Source organism: Meleagris gallopavo, chromosome 3, assembly GCF_905368555.1.
Source record: "Meleagris gallopavo chromosome 3, MGAL_WU_HG_1.1, whole genome shotgun sequence".
Taxonomy (NCBI): Eukaryota; Metazoa; Chordata; class Aves; order Galliformes; family Phasianidae; genus Meleagris; species Meleagris gallopavo.
Window position 1 is genome coordinate 53,490,912 of NC_139406.1, and position 20,527 is coordinate 53,511,438.

A 20,527-nucleotide genomic window follows, 5' to 3' on the forward strand; every position below is an offset into this window, starting at 1 on the left:
GTCAACATTATGTTTCCCAATTCATTTATAATTCATACCTTTGTAAACCTGGAATTAAGTGTATCCATAGCCTGCACTATAATCTTGCAAAAAAACTCTCTCAAAGCATCCAAGCTGCAGTGTGACATGAGAGTGAGGAGAGAGCGATCCACAAAAGCTTGACGGACAGTATTTGAAAGAAGGTCTTCATTCTGGAACATCTTGTGAACAGTGTCCAGCAGTACCACTTGTTTGTCAGTGCTGCTCCTAAAAAAGATAGAAATCACAAGAAGAAAACACATTCTTAGCAGACTCCATTTGTGTTTCAAACCACTTCTGTCATTAAAATTACATTGTCTTTCTTCATACCCACTTAGGTATCCTACAAGACAAGCAAGATCAGTTTGAAACTCTCTAAAGCAAGTCTCAGCTTCTTGCTCTGCAAGAAGTGGTAAACTTGCTTGTACATCTCTGATGGTTTAATACAAGAGCCATCGCTACCTTTGTCAGCCTCAATCTAAAAAAAAAAAAAATTAAAAAAATAGCATCTGGTACACACAAAAGGTGCAGGCAAATGGAAAAAGATGACGAAAGGTAATATCCTCTCTGGATACCGCTCTGCACTGGTATGGCCTCACCTTGAGCTTTGTGTGCAGGTTTGGGCACCACAGCATAAAAACTTAAAGCTATTAGAAAGTGTTCAAAGAAGGGCTGTGAAGATGGTGAAGGATCTGGAGGGGAAGGTGTGTGAGGAATGGCTGAACTCCCACACTTAGTTCAGCCCAGAGCAGAGGAGCTAAGGGGAGGCCTCATGGAGGCTGCAGCTCCTCACAGGGCGCAGAGAGGCAGCGCTGAGCTCTGCTCTGTGTGACAGTGACAGGGCCTGAGGGAATGGCATGGAACTGTGCCAGGGGAGGGGCAGCTGGGGGTTAGGGAAAGGGTCTGCACCAGAGGGTGGTCAAGCCCTGGAACTGCCCAGAGTGGTGGTCACAGTCCCAAAATGCCAGAGTTCCAGGAGTGCTCAGACAACATTCTGATGTAGGGTTTGAACTTTGGGTGGTCCTGTGTGGAGCCAGGGGCTGGGTTTGATGACCCTTATGGGTCTGTTCCAACTCAGGATATTCTAGGGTCCTAGATGAATCACTGCTCTGAATAATTTTACTGCAGCTAAAACTCCAAAAACCTGGGCACCTGGGCAGAAGATAAATGACTCCATGTAGCAAACTGCATACTTCAAAACAGTCATTACATAATAGCTCATCATAAATTGGAATGCTTGGTTTCTAGACTAAAGACCTGTTCTGTGGACAGAGTATGTTTTTGTCAACAACTTATCAGTCTGAAAACACTTTAATTAAAAAAGAAAAAAAAAAAAAAAAGTGCTGTTCTATTTCCAAGGGAGTTGAGCAAATTAACTCGCTGACGATGTAAGTGTTATTTACTTACATGAGCACTGTGGTTACACAGTGATAGCAAAAATAGGTATTGCACACAACTACTACCTTCAAACTGCATTCTACCAGAATAAGCCACTTTACAGAAGGCTTTACAGAATTTGTCCAGAAATTGGCAGTATCATCTGTAAGTTGGTGCCACTTCAGAAATATTTTGGAATCCTGAAGACAAAAGTAACTACATGACTTAAACATATTATATATAATGTTATGATGTTAACTATCACTGTTATATGGACATTTACATCATAAAAAATACACTAAGACCAAGAGCAAAACGCAATGGACCAAAATTTACCTTCTGGAAATTCTTTTGAAGCTGGCTTGAAATAAGTCCTCCATAGAATGTCTATGGTCCCTACAGAGGATTTCTGTCATCAACTGCAACAACATTGGACTCTGAGACAACTCTAAAGCATCTAAAAACTGAAAAAAGATACAACACAAAGTAAGGAGTCACATGGAATTAAGTCAATTCTATTTAACTCTTCCGTATCAATCAGAAGCAGATACTCAAGATATGCATATGTAATCTGCATATGTAAATTCAATAACTGGATAAAAATTTAACTAAGAACTAATAGCTGATTTCCTTAAGGGAACTCAGCTTATCTTTCTAATTCCAGACTCTGTGATATTTAAGTACACACCTACCTCTGTTGTATATACATATGCACACACCCCTATGTGATATATGTTTCAAGGCTGTTCAACTGTTTCAAGGCACAGTTCAACTAGGGTTCTAATTACATAATCATTTCTGAAAGACACTAACCTTCTTAGTGCAGTCCACATAGTTATTGTGCTTCAAGGTTCCTCTGGGAAACTCATCTGAACTCATAGGAAAATTGAAAGCTACAAGTTGATCAAGAGCATTCTTAAGTTCATTAAGTTTTTCTCCAGTCAAATTAGTGAAGAATGGAAGAATTATCACTGCCTGGCCCTGAAAGAAAGATAAAAAAGCTTTAAATGAAAATAAAATTATTCACTAATTACAAAGCATTTAAAGACCACAAAATCAGCAGTGGTGCTTACTGATTCAAAGGCTCAGAGAATTGAAAGATGCATCACGTAGCTGCTCTTCTTTAAGGTATTTCAGAAAACATATTTGATCAATGCTGAGTGGGAGTTAAAAGCTAATTAACATTTCCTGTCCAACACTGCCATATATTAGACTTCTGTGATAGTGGATGCTCACTTAAAAAATGAAGTCACTGCTTTAATGCACCACCTAGCAGCTAAAGCGAGGTTTATTTTGAATGCACAGTGAAGTTCAAAACTATCCACCAAAAGGTGGACTGACAGAGCAGCAAACATGCAAAACTATTTTTTAAGTATAAAACTTTTAGTCTTCTGGTCTGAAGCTTATGCTCCAGCATCCACACAGCAATGTGCCCTTGGGGCCAAGGCCAATGGTATCCTGGGATGCATTAAAAAGAGTATGGACAGCAGGTCAAGGAGGACATCCTCCCCCTCTACCCTGCCCTGGTGAGGCCACATCTGGAATACTGTGTCCAGATCTGGGCTCCCACTTCAAAAAAAGACAGGGAACTCCTAGAAAGAGTCCTGCAGAGAACCACAAAGATGATTAAGGGCCTGGAGCTTCACCTGTAGGAGGAAAGGCTGAGTAACCTGGGACTTACTGTTTCAAGCTGCACCAGGGGAGATTCAGGCTGGACATTAGGAATTACTACTAGTCAGGCACTGGAATGGGCTGCCCAGGGAGGTGGTGGAGTCACCGACCCTGGAGATGTTCAAAGAACATTTGGACGTTGTGCTGAGGGATATACTTTAGTGAGATCTGTTGGTGATGGGTGGATGGTTGGACTAGGTGATCCTGTGGGTCTTCTCCAACCTTGGTGATTTTATGATTCTATGATTCTTCAGTCTGGAGAACAGAAGGCTAAGAAACTATCTCATAACTGTTTATAAATATCTGAAGTGTGGGACGACTCTTTTCGGTAGCATGCAGTAATAGAACAAGGGACAAGGGGACAGAACTGGAGCACAGGAAATTCCATACTAAAACAAGGAAGAACTTCTTTAAAGCAAGACTGACAAAACACTGTGAACAGGCTGCCCAAAGACTTTGTGGAGTCTCTGCAGCTATTCAAGACTTGTCTGGATGCCTGTGTGTTTGACCTACAGCAGGGAACCTGCTTTAGCAGGGGGTTGGACTCAAAGAACTCTAAAGGTCCCTTCCAACTCCTACAATTCTGTGATTCCGTGTGATTCTGTCATACAACTTCTACAGTATGCAGTACTCTGTCTCCCTCTCTTGACCAAATCACATATAGCAGTTACTGGTCTCATCCTCAGAATCCAGAGGACTTCGGAATCATTGCCTGTTTTTAATTTCACATTTAGAAAGTGCCAGTCCTTGCTAAAAACAACTGTCGATTCAAAAATGAACACTTTAGAGTTGTAAACTATTTGTAACTGACAGTAAATTTTTCATATTTAAAAAAAAAAGTTACTCCCAAAACAAAAGCACAGCATCTGTGACATTACTTTCTGTCTAAAATACAAACAATTATTTAGAATTTTTAGGAAGCTGAATACGGAAATAAAAAAAATGGAAGTAATGTCCATCTGCAAACTAAAGTAGAAATTTAACTCTGATAAGAGGAGACTTCCTTAACCACTAACATTCTAATCTGGACAGATCAGGGAAGATACTTAAGTGAGCAACTTACTTTCAGATTTAAGCCTAAATTCTGATCAGTAAGTAGACTGGTATAGGTATCAAAAACAGCTGTAAATGCTTCATGACTGGTATTGAAAGAAACTGAAGAGTCTATCTGCAACAAAAGAGAAGTTAAAGATTTGTTTCTGAATTAGTCAGAGAAATCCTTACGTTAGTGAACAGTAAAAACAACCCATGTGCTGTAGTTTCCAAAAACATACTGAATGAACAGAAAGTACATATATTGCGATTCTGGTTTTAGAAGGACTATCAACAAGAATTCTAAAAGCCCCTATGCTATACAAACAAGCTTACGTGCTGGATATTTTCCAGTTCAAAAATAAATCAAGTTATATCTCAAAGCTAGATTTCCTATTAGTCACTTTACAAGTGATGAATACAGCAATACAATTCACAATATGTGCCCCAAAACATACCTTCAAAAAGATTCAAGTTGAAAATAATGACATTTATAATTTCAAATATCCTCAACTAAGTGAATATTTGTGTGTGTTTACACGTGGCTACTTTTACAAGTTCCTAAAAAGAACGGGTTAAGTAGATAAAGTCTGTCTTCACAACAGGAAAAAAAAAACAACAATGTAACCAAAGTTAGATGTCCTAAAAATCAAAACCTTTCTGCACAATATTGATTTAGGTAGCTCTGTTGTGACTTTCTAGATGCCAGCAAGGAAGAAGGAATGGTATCAGAGCGTGTTCATTTTCTAAGTTTACTCTCCATGCTTGTGTCAATTCTCCAGAAAAACACGTGAGCATCTAAAATAAGAAAGCTGGCGGGGAAAAGAGCAAAATCCAGTAATTTCTATCTGTCCAAATATTTTTTGTACTTAGCAAAAAAAAACTAAACATACCGCCATTACTCAGCTTTTTTATTCTTTTTTTTTTTTTCCCCAAACATAAGAGCGACAAAGAAAACTATTCCTGTAAACTATCTTCTACAGAATTAGATAAGTTACCTGGTCATTACAAAACATTGCATACCTGGAGAACTTTTGCCAGCAGAGTCAAGACTGCCATTTTGCTCTCAGGAGATGAACCTTTGGCCCACCAACTGTCAAGCCTCTTCCAGTTTCTCAGTACTGCTGTGACCAGTTTCACTCCTTGCTGCTTGCGTATGGTACGCTCCCTAAAACTCTGATCTAACATGCCATTCAAAATGCTTCCAACCTGAAAGGAAAAGCAACAGATTCTTATCTTCCAAGCAACATGATGGTAGTATCTCCTCACTGGTTTGGGCAATCATGGGGAAAAACAAAAAACAGCCAAATCACAGATTCAGGAGAAAGTAAACCAAAAAGTGCTTGTTAAAAGATATCCTGTCAGCTTCAGACAGATCTTTCTGTCTGAATTACCATCTGTCCTAAAAGCACCTTAATTAGAAGCACCTCTCTAATTTGAATTTCTGAAAAAGCTAAAGATGGGAATCTAAAATTAGAAGATCTTAATTCTATCCCAAATCCTTAATTAAAACTACACTTAACGGAAAGTAAGAACCCAGTAAAGGAACTTTCAAATTAAGTCAGGTAATGTGTTAGGGGACAATTTTCAATTTACTGCATCACACAGCAATGCTAGATTGAAATCTCAACAGGGTACAGAATTGTGATTTCAGTGGATTTGTACGGGTACAGTAAAAATATATATATTTTTTTCTTACCAAACTAAACAATCACATAAAACTGAATAAACGCCTTAATCAAAGGACTGTATTAGTCGTTTATCTTCCACAATGCATCCCTTTACATAGTACACAAAAATGGGAACGATCAGACTTGCTTTGAAAGAATATTCTTCAGATGAAGTACTATGCAAAATTCCTGAAATTCATAGATTTCAGGATAAGTAACAGGCAAGCATTTTCCACTCGAATCAGGTTGCCAAGGACCATGAAGTCAGTGTCAACAGGCTATAACCCAAAACAAAACAAAAGCAAACAAAAAACACAAAATAAACCACTAAAAAACCCTATCAATACCATGCTTCCCAAGTGCAACTGAAGACACTCAGTTACATCCAACCATAACAATGAAGTCTTACTTCTTATTTAAAAGGGCAAAGTCATATGGAAATGTTAGAAGTTTAATACCATCTGGGGATTGCTGACAGATGATTCCATAAGATGGATTACTATCACATCCAGATTTTTTAGCAGCTGCTGATTAATGGTGTCTGAGAACAGGCTGTAGAAATACTGTCCATGAGAAAAATTAACAAAGTTTCTCTCTGAGGCTTCGGATAATGGCACAGATAACACCACCGTGTTCAACAGCAGACTTACTAGCTCCTCACACTGTAAAATGTAAGACAGCACCAGAGTTATCTCAAATGCATTAAGTTTCACAAATTTCCTGAAAACAACAAAAGCAACAACAAAAAATACAACCAAAACCAAACACTGTCTTTTTTAAAAAAGCTCCCATCTCAAACTGCTTCATGTTACCATGAAATACAGTAATAAAGCATAGACAAAATACTGAAATGCTTGCTACTTAAAATTTCCCTTTGTCCCTTGATTAAGTCAGAGAGTACTTGCAGCTTCTCTGTAGAAGTATGAATAAAGCTTTGTTTACCTAAAATATACATGTATTCTGGTTATTCAACAGGATAGTTCCTGAAATAGAAAGTTGAGGATTAAGTATTCAGATTGGACAACCACATCCTACCTGGTCATCAATGGCAAAGGCAAGCTGCAGGAGTCTATCAGCTAATCGCTTACTGCTGATGTCTACTGCTGGAAGAGAGCTCCTTTCACTCCCAGGTGCAATGCCTTTATAAACAACCGAAAGAAGCTTAGAGCCAATTGAGGGATGAGGCCTTTCACCCTATAGGAAAAAAAAGTGCCAATGAATATAAGCTGAAAAAAATAACACAAAGGCTTTTTAATTTATCTGTCTAGGAAACAGAAACACAAATTCCAAGCCAATTTCTCATAAAGCACTGCAAATAGAAACAATGCACCTTTCTAATTGAACAGCAAAGTTTTTAATCAGATTGTGTTGTGCAGAAGGTTCAAAACAATTTTTGAAACATTTCCAAATGATTCAGATCTGAAAAAAATCTGGGAGAGGATAACAATACTACAGGAACAAAACGAACAGCTCAATGAGAATGGGTGAGCTGTAAGAGGTAAACCATGCAGTTCCTTGAGAATTGCTGTGCTATAATCTCAATTCTAGATTCTCAGACATAAAAGATGGATGGCAAGCGCACACAGAAATGAAATGGGTTTGTTACTTGCCAAATGTAGCCACATGCTTCGCAGCTGACAAATTCTTTCAGTCCTTATGGCTCCTGCTTAATGTTTTCTTTAAATTGCCCAAATTGTTTGACTACAATCAGAAACTTATTAGAAATAATAATTTTGAGTAATGTAACCTACACCCTCATCCCTAACTGCTCTCTATCCTGTTTTCCTGCAACTCAGACCCACTGCATTGCTTCTGATCAGCCAATGGACCTTGGAAAAAAGTTCACCCTTTCCAGTGTTTCAGAGACTTGGTGCAACGTTTCTTCACAGCACGAACGGTCTTACACAAAACAAGATATTGCTTTTTGAATTGCAGAATTGCTATTTAAAAACATTTCTCAGGGTTTTTGAGGATCAAAGAAAATGTGCTCAATGAAAGGGAAAATTTGGGGTAGATTCTGGTTGCCTCCAGGCCCTAGAAACAGGACGAAGACAGACATGATGACAAAGATTGTTCACACTTCAATATTATGCTACCCAGATTTGTAGAATAAGCATAAAGCATTTATTTCTGGTCCCATTCAACACCAGCTTTTCACTGTTGATCTAATTTCACATAAGCTCAACCAATCCATTCTCAGTTTTCATACTCCACTTTTACATGTGTAAAGCTTTTGTCTTTATAAAAATATTCAGAATTAATTTCTGGATAAACAGTTACCTGATTGTGAAGAACAGAATGAAGTAGACCAGATTTCTGGAGTTGCTTGCAGGCAGAAAGAACAGCACTAAACCTAACTTGATCGAAACGCTCATCTGAATTGAACAGATCAACAGAAAAAAGGTCCTCAAAGCTAATAAGAAAAGAGAAGCAATAATGTTAGAGTGGTGGAGATATCTATTTGCAACTGTACACAGTATCATTTATTTTGCACTTCTCATTTCAATTTCATTCATTCTGGGCATTTGCTTACTAAAAAGCTCCTACTTACCTCTGCGGTGTGATTCTTTTTCTTAAACATAATTGCAAATATTCTTTATAGGGAGATTTCATCAAAGCTTTCAAGAGTCTCACTGAGATATCTGGGAGATTTTTCATGACTTGTACATCAGCTGTATTAAATCCTATATGTGATGGATCACACACTGTCATCACCAGAAGCTCTACAAAGTTTGCATTAAGCAATTCCTTCTCAAGTAGCTAGAAAGAATAAAACATTAAAAGAAAATTTAAGGAATCCTAAAAGCATTTGGAACTATTTTATTCTTCATTACTTACCATTGCTCCCTATAGCTACAAGGAAACATAACATGCAACATTAACTATTCTAGTGAAATGGCATTATCTTTCTTCAATTAAATATCTGGATTTCAATGAATTGTGCTAATGCATAGAAATAAAGTATCTATAAAAATACATAGGATGTATGCTATCAAATTGGAATTAAAATCTTTTTATATCCACATAGGCCTATTTCAGTCTTGATCATACCTTTGTAATCACTTGGAAATCTGGATGTTGTACATCCATGTGCACACCATTAAACATTTACCTAAAACAAAAGACAGCCTCAGAACTATATCTGGCACTGTATATTTCACAAATACTATATTCTATAGCTTTAATTATGGTTTGCATTACATCCAAGCTAGGCAAGTTAAGAGATCTGAACATTTTTTTCCTAATTCAATAAAAAATTGCCATGATGTCACTTTTTGATTTAAGTAACTATTGCCTTGACAAACTTAAGGCAATCAGGACTCCTGAAAAAATATTCATTGCAAGTACTCTACGCAGAACAATCTCACAGTCTCCAGTCTTTACTGGAATATATAGGAAACATTCACCCCTCTATTCAAAACTATGTCAACCACTAAAATTAATCTCTGCAGCATACTTCTTCTTACATGCAAAGACTGTAACAGGTGGTGATGCTTAGTCACCAATCTGAAATAAAGCACCACTAAGGATAAGATATCCAGCAAATTAAACCCACTGTGAAGAAATCAATCTAATTACAAATATAATTTGTACCTTTTACTCACTACAGATTTCACTGCCTACCTTCCAGAAATCCTGCTGGCATGTTTCCAGGATCATGGTGACAAACTCCATGATTCGCACGATAATTGTACACTTACTGTAATTATACATTTCTCTCTCTTGAGGACTGAATATGTTGCCTCTCAATCTGCAATCAAAGCACCGCTCCACTGCATGAATATCATGCAAGGCAATAGTTTCAAGGAAGAAATCCACTGCTTCCAAGAATGAGGACCTGTCATTTACACCTATGGTGAATCACAGTAAGCAGAAATGAGATAGCAGCTCACAACTTCTCTATATACTATTTTGTGTAAGGAAGAAAACAGTTTGTGTTGAGATAATGAACAGAAAAAACTACGGCGTCTCACATGAGTATTTCCTGAAAGCTGTATGTAATTTGCAAATATTAACATTCTGGGCAGTGAAGTGTAGCTTTCTAATTAGCGATCATTATAAACATGTAATTATAAATGATCATTCAGGCACGTGTATAATAAGGGTGAAAATTTTAAATCTATAGTTTTGAATAGCTTGGCTGTATACTAACTGCATCTAATAAAGATCTTATAATATTGTTTTAAACAAAGACAGAGATGACACAGGCAGACTACCTACTATATATGCATGAGACTTATGCAACTGTACTGTCAGTGATAAAAAGTATTTTGGTCAGAAGAGAATGAAACATTAAGAAAACCTTTTGGTTAAGACTCAGTGTTTACATAAGGTATTATGTACACAATCAAATGCAAAGCAGTTCAACTTGAAGCATCAGAAATTGACTTAAAGTCTTGAAGTAAAAAGGGGACTTCTTTCATTGCTTTCTCATAGCTCCCTCCAGACATCAATAAAGAACAGGTAAACAACTTAGAAGTATTGTTTCAAAACCTATGGTTCTGCTCAGAAGGATTATTTCAAAACCTATGGTTCTGCTCAGCAGAGGAAAATTAGCTGTACAGTTTTTATTCTATCTCAGCTTCACAAATAAACAAGTTGCTGGTGAGTGGATGATTTAGTGAGAGAAATCTAATGGTATATTTCTAGGACTGAAAGGGAACATTTTAAAGTTACAGTATTAACAAAGTACCTCATAAAAAAACAAACAAACAAACAAACAAACCAAAACATCCACAACAACTGTCATTGAGATCTTTGAGATAGTCTGTAAGATTCATTAATTCCATATTTAAGACAAAGGCTTCAAGTCTGAGGTGGGAAGTCCTCCTGGAGCTACTCTGTAACAGGCATGAATCAACGGAATGCAACTGTTAATCACTCACCCAGTATTTCATGAGGCTTGATCATTCGCAGCTCAAAGAAAGTATTGTAGCAGTCCAGTGCTGCTAAGAACATGTCCATCCACCGCATGACAGTCGGTAAACTAAAGGGCTCCTGCATATTACGGAGAGTTGGCTGAGAAAGAATCCCAGATGGGCTTTCGGCATCACTGCCACCTCCTTCAAATTTGTTAATAAGGAAGGAAACATCTTTCTTTTTTAAAACATCAGCCAGCCAAGAAGATGGAGAATTGTTTCCTGAGAGAAATAAAAACACATCTGAATTCTATAGGAAAACAACTCATTTCCAACTAACAAGGAATTGGAGGCAAATGGACTATCACAGTCAAATTCTGTGTTTTCATTTGGATCTTCTAGTACAGAAGTTATTACACCACTGAAGGTAACCACAAGGGAGAGGCTAATCTACAAGCTGCTCCCACTATTTCCCAGTCAGCAAATGCTGCCTTCATAGCAATACACAACAGCAGCCCCAGGCCTAGAAGTTCTTTTTCCTGACCAGAAGGAAGTCTTCAATAAAAGTCTCTTCCATGCCCACAGCCCCAACCCAAAATCTGTGGTTCTCACACTTGTTTTCCAACATTAGCACCTTAATAGCAGTGAGGAGACATTTACTTCAAGAATATTTTTTCTAAGAATATATTGCCCAGAAAATGTATAGAGAAGGAATGCACAGCATTTAGAAAGCAAGGATCCTAGAATCATCTAGGATCACAGAATCCTAGAATCATCTGAATTGGAAGGAACCCTTAAAGGTCATTTAGTCCAAATGCCCTGCAATGAACAGGGATATCTGCAACTAGATCAGGTTGCTCAGAGCCCCATCCAGTTTAACCTTGAATGTCTCCACCAGGGGCTTCCAGTATCTCTCAGCAACCTGTGCCAGTGCCTCACCAGCCTTATTGTAAGAAAACCTCCTTCCTTACATCCAGTCTAAATCACCCCTCTTTTAGTTTGAAACCATTTCCCCTTGTCCTATCACAACAGATCCTGCTAAAGAATCTGTCCCTTTCCTTATTATAGCTCCCTTTTAGATACTGAAAGGCTGCTCTCAGGTCTTCCCAGATCCTTCTCTTTTCCAGGCTGAACAGCCTCAGTTCTCTCAGCCTGTCAACATAGGGAAGGTGTTTCATTCTTCGCATATTTGTGTGGCCTTGCTCTAGATGCTCTCCAACATGTCTATGACTCTCCTGTACCGAGGACTCTACATCTGGTGAGCTCACACTAGCTCAGAATAGAGGGGCAGGATCACCTCCCTCACCCTGCTGACCACACTTCTTTTGATGCAGACCAGTATACAGTTGGCTTTCTGTGCTACAAGGCTGCACATTGCTGGCTCATGTCCAGCTTACCATCCACCAATACCCTCAAGTCCTTCTCAGCAGGGCTGTGTTCCATCCTTACATCCCCCAGCTTGTACTGATAGTGGGGGTTGAGGTGACCCAGAAGCAAGACTCTGCACTTAGATTTGTTGAACCTCACGAGGTTCACAGGGACCCACTGCTCAAGCCTGTCCAGGTCTCTCTGGATAGCATCCCTCCCCTCTGGAGTGTTGAACAGACCACACAGCTTATAGTCATCAGCAAACTTGCTGAGGGTGCACACAACCCCAGTGTCAATGTCACTGATGATATAATATAATGCAACTTATAATACCTGGCAATAAAGGAACAAATTCATAAAAGAGCTCCATGGCTTTATGTCGACACTCCGTCTGAGGTCGTCCACACTGTACTAAGAGCCACATGACAACATCCTGAAGGCACACTGACTTAGTAGCTGGAAATCCCCTAAACAAGAATATTAAGAATTAATAGTATTCATGACATCTAACAAGAAGCCGTTGTCTTCCAGTTGAAAAAAAAAAAATAATAAAAAAATCAGTGTTTCGTGAGCATTATCTGTCCTTTAATCTGTCTTACCAAACCCACATGCATTATAAGGAAGAGCTCTTCCACAAGCATAGCCTACACTGCTTTTTCTTTTTCCCCACTCTGATTTGAAATCCTAGAGAACCATCTTTATATCAACAGTTTAAAACACAAAACCAGGTCTCTTTCTTTCTTTTTGTAGCAAATGAAGACAAAAGAGATTACCATTTAAATTATAACACAAGTTTTCCTCTCCCTAATTATCCTGTTTCTTAACTCATTACATGTAAGCTCAGATACATCTCAGATTCTACTTGCCAGTTTCTTTAGGTTACAGAAAGTTTGGGTCAAAAAGGACTTCAGGATATTTCTAAGTCCAGCCTTCTGCTTAAAGGAGGGTCAGCTGTGTAATCAGAACATCTACTGTGATATTGAATCCACTCTTGCTTTTTCCACTTTTCTGTCTCTATTTGCTATCTATAATACCCTACTGTAGGTAGTCCTACTCCTGCTAGTACTTACAGCAATAATAAAAGTTTTAGAAGAACTTTCCTCCACTACCATCATTATTTTGAACATAAATGTGTGAGAAACATCCTTTCCTTCCCTTCCCTTTCAAAATGAAAGGAAGCTATCCGTTCTGAGCTCATCACACAGGATGTAAGAATGACTATTACGATCCTCCAGGATCACATCAACCCTTTCCCTCCAGTATTCAGCAGACATATTAGCAGAAAAGAGAATTTCTCCTCTGACACTTTGAGAACATACATCCATTAGTGGCAGTCACAGGAGGAATTCTCTATCCAGAATCACTGTTAAAAAGGGTGTAGTATTCAAAAAACAAAAAAGAGTGTCAAACTGCTGACCGTGGTACCCGCCGTTTTCCTTCCTTATTCAGAGCAGGTGCTTTATGCTTGATTATGCGCTTCAGGTGATTAATAGCATCACAACATTGTTGGGTGGTACCTGTTAGAAGGAGAGAATATGCATATATGCATCTATAAATAAATGTGTTAAATTAATGGAGGTATTATTACCACAGAAATAGTGCAAGAGGCTGACACATACAGGATGTCTGTTACGTACACCATTCTCTGCTACAGTAATTTTTTCCAAGGTTGAAGGACAAGACCACAAAATAGCAGAGTGGCCTCTGCTATAAAAACATATATTCTTCTTTTTGCTCTTACACTTAAACAGTGAATTGTTTCCACAAAATATTTATTTGGGGTGAGATTTCTATTTCTGTGATATCCTCACCTGTTTCTCTGAAAGAAATAAAGCTATGTAACATGAAATTTTGGCTTTCTGTTGTAATTATTATTAATTGATGAAAGCCAGAGCATGAGAAAAAAGAAAAGTGGGTTTACTGGACACTGAAGAATCAGACGTATTGTGGAGGAGGTGATAGAATCTTCATGCATATGTGAATAATCACATAGCAACCAAGAATGACAAAATAATAAAAAATATTCCATAGAATATAGAGAAATTGCCACTTTTTGAGAATTGTGTTTGTCTTAAAAGAACAGACTTCAAAATTCTTATCAAGCTACACTTTCACATCATGCAACTACAAAATAAGGTCTCGCATCATAAATACTATCAGTATTATTACTGTTACTATAAAGGTGAATATCATAGCAAATGTGGAAAACCTTCTTTTAATTAAGCATTAAAAAAAAATCTTCTACATTTACGTGTTGCAAGGAGTTGACATAAACAGTTCTTAATCAGATAACAAATTAGCTCTCTACCGTAAGAAATTGTTGCAAAGTACGCACATTCCCTTCTCCCACAGTTATAGATTCATGGTTTTCTTTATTTTTTTTCTTTTTCTTTTTTTAAATAAAAATTAAACAGGAACACTTTTGTTAGTTGTAGCTAATTATAGCTTACCTAATGATTTCTCATCTGTGTGGGTTAAAGCCAGACTTTCCAGAAATACCACCAATGCTTCAAATACAAACTGTTCCACCAGAGAATTCTCTTCCCTTTAAAATCAGAAATAAATGATAGGAAACTTGAGTAGAAGCACTGATTATGAAATTATAATTAAAAACAAGTTAAAATGCTGCAGAAATAAACTGCACAAGACACCTACATAAAAAGATACACCAAAACCATCTAAAAGAGTAGCAGTGAAGACTTACTGAGTGCTTTTAAAGGCAAATAACTCACCATAAATCCGTAATAAAAATTTATAATTAAATCAATGAATAATCTCAACAACACTGTTTTTCAGCTGTTGTATATATGAATAGAATGAGTGTGAATGGATAACTGTTTGGATCTTACACTGAATTCTTTTCACCTCCTTGACCTTTTAGTTCAAGTTGGTTACAGATCCAAGTTCTGTTTACTCACCTAAATTCTCTGTAGATGCTGTTAAAAGCAAGGGCTGCACCTAGTCTCTTGAAAGCACTGGGATGAAGAGCAAGACTATATAATCTTTTAAAAAGAGACTTGGTGTTTGCTGGGCTTTTCTCCTGCTGTCTCGGTGTTGTCTGCTTAATAGACCACTTCAAAAATTCTCGTACACACTGACCGCAGAAATCTCTCAGAGTGCTGTCAACTGGATCCACTATGCCACTCTGAAATTGAGCAAGATAATTTCATTACAAGAATGAAAAAAAAAAAAACAACAACATTTTTTAGTGCAGTGTTAGAGCAGCTTGCAGAATTTTTCTTTAAGTAGTTTAAAAATGTGCTGAATTTCCCAGAAATAAAGCTTCAGAACTCATATGGTCCAGGGGAAGGACAGCATTTCCAGCCCTCACAGCACTGGATTCAGCCTCAAAGATTTGGGCTTCTCTTCCCATCTCAGTCAGAGCTTCTAAATTGGTTAGGTAGCTGAGACATTCCATTTTCTGATAAACCTGTTTTTTCTGCATGAGAGACACTCTGCTAACATTGACTTTCCTTTACAAAAAGTACCTTGAAACCTTCAGACCTTCAGGTCAGTGCAAAAAAATATATATATAAGTTTAAAGCTTTTTCACCTAGCAAAATCAAAGAAGCATAAAGAAAAATTAAACACACATCACAAGCAACTTTACTTCAGGCTTGGGGATAAACAGTATTCTAGTAGTTCCCTGTATACACTGATTATGAAAAGAGCATTTCATTACTCCTACAAAGACTATGAAGACACCAGCTGCATTCTGACAGTATCAAAGAAACAGAAAAATTCAAAGTCACAGTTAAGAATCACAAAATGGTCATAAAATTGATAAATTGTTAACCTTTATTCTGAAAAATAAGACATTGTATCAGTGTATGTGCTCCTGCTTCTTTCAGTAGTACAGTTAAAAACAAAGTCACATGGCACAGAAAAGAAATAGGAAGATTTATGACCTACCAAGATGGCTTCCAGAAACGTCACTGTATCTTGACTCTCAAATTTCTTGTTGTTTGTAAACCAGTGAATGAGCTGCATGACTAAAGGCTCATACAACTGTCTCGTAACCTGAAAATACAAAAAGCCAACTGCATTTCTAGAATTAATGTTTCTCCGTTATTCTGCTGTTCAAAATGTGTAAGAACAAGAAACAATACTTTTTGAAAAAGGGTCTGTAAAATGAATAATCTGCTTCATGTAATTTTTCCACATTAAGGATTAAAAAAAAAAACAACCAATAAATCTGGTTCACTGTTTTCTATTCAACTAGTCTCAAAAGGTCTCCAATCTTACTTTCAATAAGAAACTTTGAGGCAGGTAAGGAATATTACTAACCACTGTGTGATATACTGATATACAGCCAGAGAAACAGGAAAGCTTGATTTTAAGCTGTATTTTGATCTCGTAAAAAAATCTCTCAATCCTAACCCTTTAAATTATTTTAATTTGATAGATTTCAATAGTTCTACCTTGTAAGTTAACCTGATTAAATAATGTCATACCACAACATGCAGAACCATTCAGTAGATTTACATATGCATGGATATATGGATATATGTTTGTAATACAACACATATGACTGTGCATTGGTTTGTATTTTGTACCAACAGATATTATTTATTCCAATTTACATTCAGCCATATGACAGCAGAAAGGGTTTCACCTAAATGGGTAACATAGTATCCCATACACTGTAATAAAACTCTGGTATAAAAATCAAATCCAAATGCCAAGGTCCCAGGCAGCAGTCTGAAGAGGCACATCACCTATAAATTCAGTAAAGCTGAACCTACGTGCCATACAGACTTCTCTTTTGGTTTAGGTAAGGAGGATAAATATTAAGTTGAGATATTTGAATTAAATATTTCTTCCTCAGCTATCAATAATGCAATCTCCTAGATGCCATTTTTGAAGATGCAGCTTTGTGCTCATTCAACAGCGAATGAATTAATTCCTCCCCAGATTAACTTATTACAGAAAAATCCAAAAACCAAATACAGTAATTTTACAGAAAAGAACAGTTAATAATTCCAAACTCTTGGAATTAATCTTGAAATTTCATTCCTAAGACATTCCTATATACGTACACTGCTATCACTCAGCACTGCACTCCGTTACTGAAGTATTTGAAAAGGCTCCTATCCCCCTCTACAGAAACCCTGGAAAACTATCCCTAAAGTGGAATTTCAGCTTAAAAATATGCATTACAATTGAAATAAAAAAAGGCCATGTGTTAGGATTACTCTGAGAATAACTTGTAAACAAATTTATAAATTAATTTCTATGCACAGAGGTATTTAAGCAAGCTAAAATGCTTAAGAGTGATTATTTTTACCTGGTCTACATCACAGGCAAGACGAAGCAGTACTGGAAATATTCGTTTGTATAACTGATACATGGGTGGTGAACCCTGTTGTCTTTCTGGCATCTGAGATGCTTTCCCCAGCATATATGCAACAATGCTATGTAGCAATTCACATGCTGCAACCTGAAATTGAAAAATGCCTTTAGTTATGCATCCTTTACTTCCACAGGGAAAACAAAATTGTGGGCAGGAGGAAAAGAGTCAAAAGAAAGGATGTACTTAAGAAATTACTTCTATCTGTGCAAAAATCACTTTCAGGAAGAGATTGCGTCTATGCAAATGATCTGCACACGCTCTACCTGACATCACTCCTGATATTTTAGAGTCTCTGTGACATGCAGTCACTTTTCAAAGAAGAAAATGCATCTCCAGAGAAGTCACCCTCATTGTGTGTTTGGGGCTATCAATATCTCAACCCAGCAGAGAAGCAAGGTATTTACTTCTGTGCTCTGCTGGACCGCACCCACAAACTCACAAGGAAGGCATGGGAAGGACATTAAGCAACAACAAAGATCAGTTATTTTAAAACATTCATTTTTATCCTAAGGCTAACTAAAAAGGCGCAGTGCTGTCTGACAGAGCTTATAGCAACGTTTGTTCTTTAGGTTTCAAAGAATCAGAATAATAGTATCATGAACCAGCACAGAAGAAGCACATTTGTACTTCTGAATCGATTAAAACAGGCCTTCCTTAACAAGGAAGGCACTACTTGTCATGGTTTTATGTTTTTTTTTGTTTTTGGTTCTCAGTATTCCGCATCAACAGGGATTCCTTGCTCCCCAATTTTTGGTGGAGAATGCGGGCATTGTGGGGTGGGGAGGGGAGGGCAGGGGCCTACTGCCCCCTGTCAGGGGCGTAAATTGATCTAGTTAACTCTGTGACACTACTTTATGCAGTACTTCTCAGCTACTAGCATAAACAAAGACACACGTGGACATCAATACCTTTGTTTGCCTGTCACTTGCAGAAAGAGCCAGGTCAGTCACACGAGGCAGAAACACATCCAAGTAGATGACAGGCTTCATGTCTGCAAATGGCACAGCAAAGCTCAGGTGGTTCTCGGTGTCCCAGGACACACATTTCTTCATCATCTCTTCTGCAGAGGTGGCTAAAGCATTTGGAAAATATCAGAACAAAAAATAAGCGTTGTGTAATACAGATCAGATAAGCAGATCCAACATAAAGACCCCTTCAGCTGCACGGAACACCTGTGGCTTTGTTCTCCAAGGTACTTCAGGGAAAACTGCCATACTTCCTTCAGCCCCTATATTATCATTAAGGTTGGAAAAGACCTCTAATTTCCCCTAGGTCCAACCATCAGCCTATTCCCATCACGACCACTAACCACAGCCCTCAGTGCCACATCCACACGACACCTCCAGGAATTGTGACTCTACCACCTCCCTGGGCAGCCTGCTCTAATTCGCCACCACTATTGCTGAGAAGAAATTTTTCCTAATATCCAACCTGAGCCTCCCCAGCACAACTTAAAGGCCATGACTTCTCATCCTGTCATTTTGCAGAAATAAAGTTGTTTTTAAAAGCAGAAAAGACAATTTAAACATTAAAAGCTCTAACATGTGGATCTGCTAAAAGCATGGTGCACCTTAAACTGACAAGTCAAGAAGTAAACTTAGAGTTTTATGCAGCTCAGAGGTCACAAAAGTGAAATAAGCAAGAATCGTAATAAGAAGATGGGAACAAGTGGTTGAGGAATTGTAAACCATGAGAGATTTCAAAAAAGTTTTGCAGCTAAAGGGTGAAGGGGAGCTATGAGTAAATGAAACCATATGCTCATACGTGGGTGATTTTTCTCCCTTTAACGTGAGATTTCCACACATTTTTTTGCATTCTTTAAGTTAGTTAATACTCTGTTCTCTTTAACTTCAAAACTCAGTAAAAGCAGTTTTGTCAAAATAAATAGTTTTCCTTGAAAAGCTCGTGCATTCTCAAAGTGGTGTTCAGATGTCACTAAACTTTCAAGAGACAGAGCACAGGCATATAAATATTTTTAGATTACCCACCTGTAATTAAGTTGTGGTTGATCTGCCCTCCTAAAGACCCAAGAAGGCGAGCCACTCTAGTCCTTACTCCTTCTAAGGAGGGACTGTCATCCTGAATAATTCAGAAGATTGATATTAATGAAGGAAGAATTATGTCTATGTACAGATAAGTTGGTTGACACAGTGAATAAAGGATTAATAGCACTTACTAGCGTATGGATAAAGAAGGAACAGTAAAGAAAAGAGAAGGAGCAGCATCAAACAAAAGAGCAGCATTAGTTTCAATAAGCAGAAGGAAACACTGGAAAACACCTTCAAAGCATTCCGTGGTCTTTCAGTTACCACTTCTAAAGTAATGGTTAAAATTTTATCAGCACAGGTAAAGTGATAAGAAATCTGAAGTTAAAATTACACTTTTCACTTACTTTAACACAAGAACCTAAAATTTATGTTTTTAACAGCCTGTGTGGGATATAAAATTTATTTTGTTTAAAGACCACTAAGTTGGAAAGAGTTATATAATACATGTAGAAGTAATTATTTGTTTCATACCTAAAAAAGTATTTATTCCAAGTAAGTCTTATTTATATATGCCAGATGCAAACTACACTTATTTGGAGCTACTTGAGAAGACACTGGTCAAAATGACTGGTATGTTTGACTTCTAAAACTGAACCTGTCCACAAGGTAATAACAACAGAAAGTTACACATTCAAATAGCAAGTATGCAGAAATAGCATTTTGTGTGTGCAAACTAGTATCTGATGTTTATGGAGTTAAACTGTCAAGTCAGAATCACTACCAGACTAATGTATAATGAAACCAAACAGATTTCTGGAAGTTCCCCTTCCCTGCATCTCTCTCTTTCTCACCCTAGAATGAGGCATCTTTCTAACTGTGCTGATGGCACTGAGCCACACTGTTAAATGGGTTTCACCAAACTGACTGATTTAAGGTAAAAAATAACTCCACGAAAAAGAGAAGCATACGAGAGAGGATGAGATGCACTGCAAAGTGATTAATTCACTTTCAACTCTAAAAAGCATCAATGCTCTTACCAATGAAGAAGTTTTTGCTTTTCTTAAACGCTGTATCACAATTTTGTTAAATCCTTTCTGGGCTGCTCGGGAAAGCTTCCTTACTTCCCAGTTATTTTGGGGTTCAACTGATTAAAAAAAAGCAGCACATAAATATTATCTTAGTATACCTGCA

At 37.5% G+C, this 20,527-nt stretch overlaps 1 protein-coding gene across 2 annotated transcripts in view; it reads right to left on the reverse strand.

Annotated features, from left to right (window-relative positions):
• Nucleotides 1-20,527, reverse strand: part of PRKDC (protein kinase, DNA-activated, catalytic subunit) — an 80,971-nt gene that overhangs the window by 45,347 nt on the left and 15,097 nt on the right. For both annotated transcript variants that reach the window (XM_085221056.1, XM_085221057.1), the window contains 20 exons: nt 20,374-20,480; nt 19,337-19,427; nt 18,257-18,420; nt 17,283-17,435; nt 15,908-16,015; nt 14,914-15,140; nt 14,446-14,540; nt 13,413-13,512; nt 12,329-12,462; nt 10,655-10,909; nt 9,393-9,619; nt 8,320-8,528; nt 8,049-8,181; nt 6,804-6,962; nt 6,227-6,430; nt 5,122-5,307; nt 4,130-4,234; nt 2,209-2,376; nt 1,732-1,859; nt 39-246 (listed from right to left, as the gene is read on the reverse strand). In XM_085221056.1, coding sequence (XP_085077182.1) covers nt 39-246; nt 1,732-1,859; nt 2,209-2,376; nt 4,130-4,234; nt 5,122-5,307; nt 6,227-6,430; nt 6,804-6,962; nt 8,049-8,181; nt 8,320-8,528; nt 9,393-9,619; nt 10,655-10,909; nt 12,329-12,462; nt 13,413-13,512; nt 14,446-14,540; nt 14,914-15,140; nt 15,908-16,015; nt 17,283-17,435; nt 18,257-18,420; nt 19,337-19,427; nt 20,374-20,480 — 3,161 coding nt within the window. The remainder of the gene's footprint in view (nt 1-38; nt 247-1,731; nt 1,860-2,208; nt 2,377-4,129; nt 4,235-5,121; nt 5,308-6,226; nt 6,431-6,803; nt 6,963-8,048; nt 8,182-8,319; nt 8,529-9,392; nt 9,620-10,654; nt 10,910-12,328; nt 12,463-13,412; nt 13,513-14,445; nt 14,541-14,913; nt 15,141-15,907; nt 16,016-17,282; nt 17,436-18,256; nt 18,421-19,336; nt 19,428-20,373; nt 20,481-20,527) is intronic.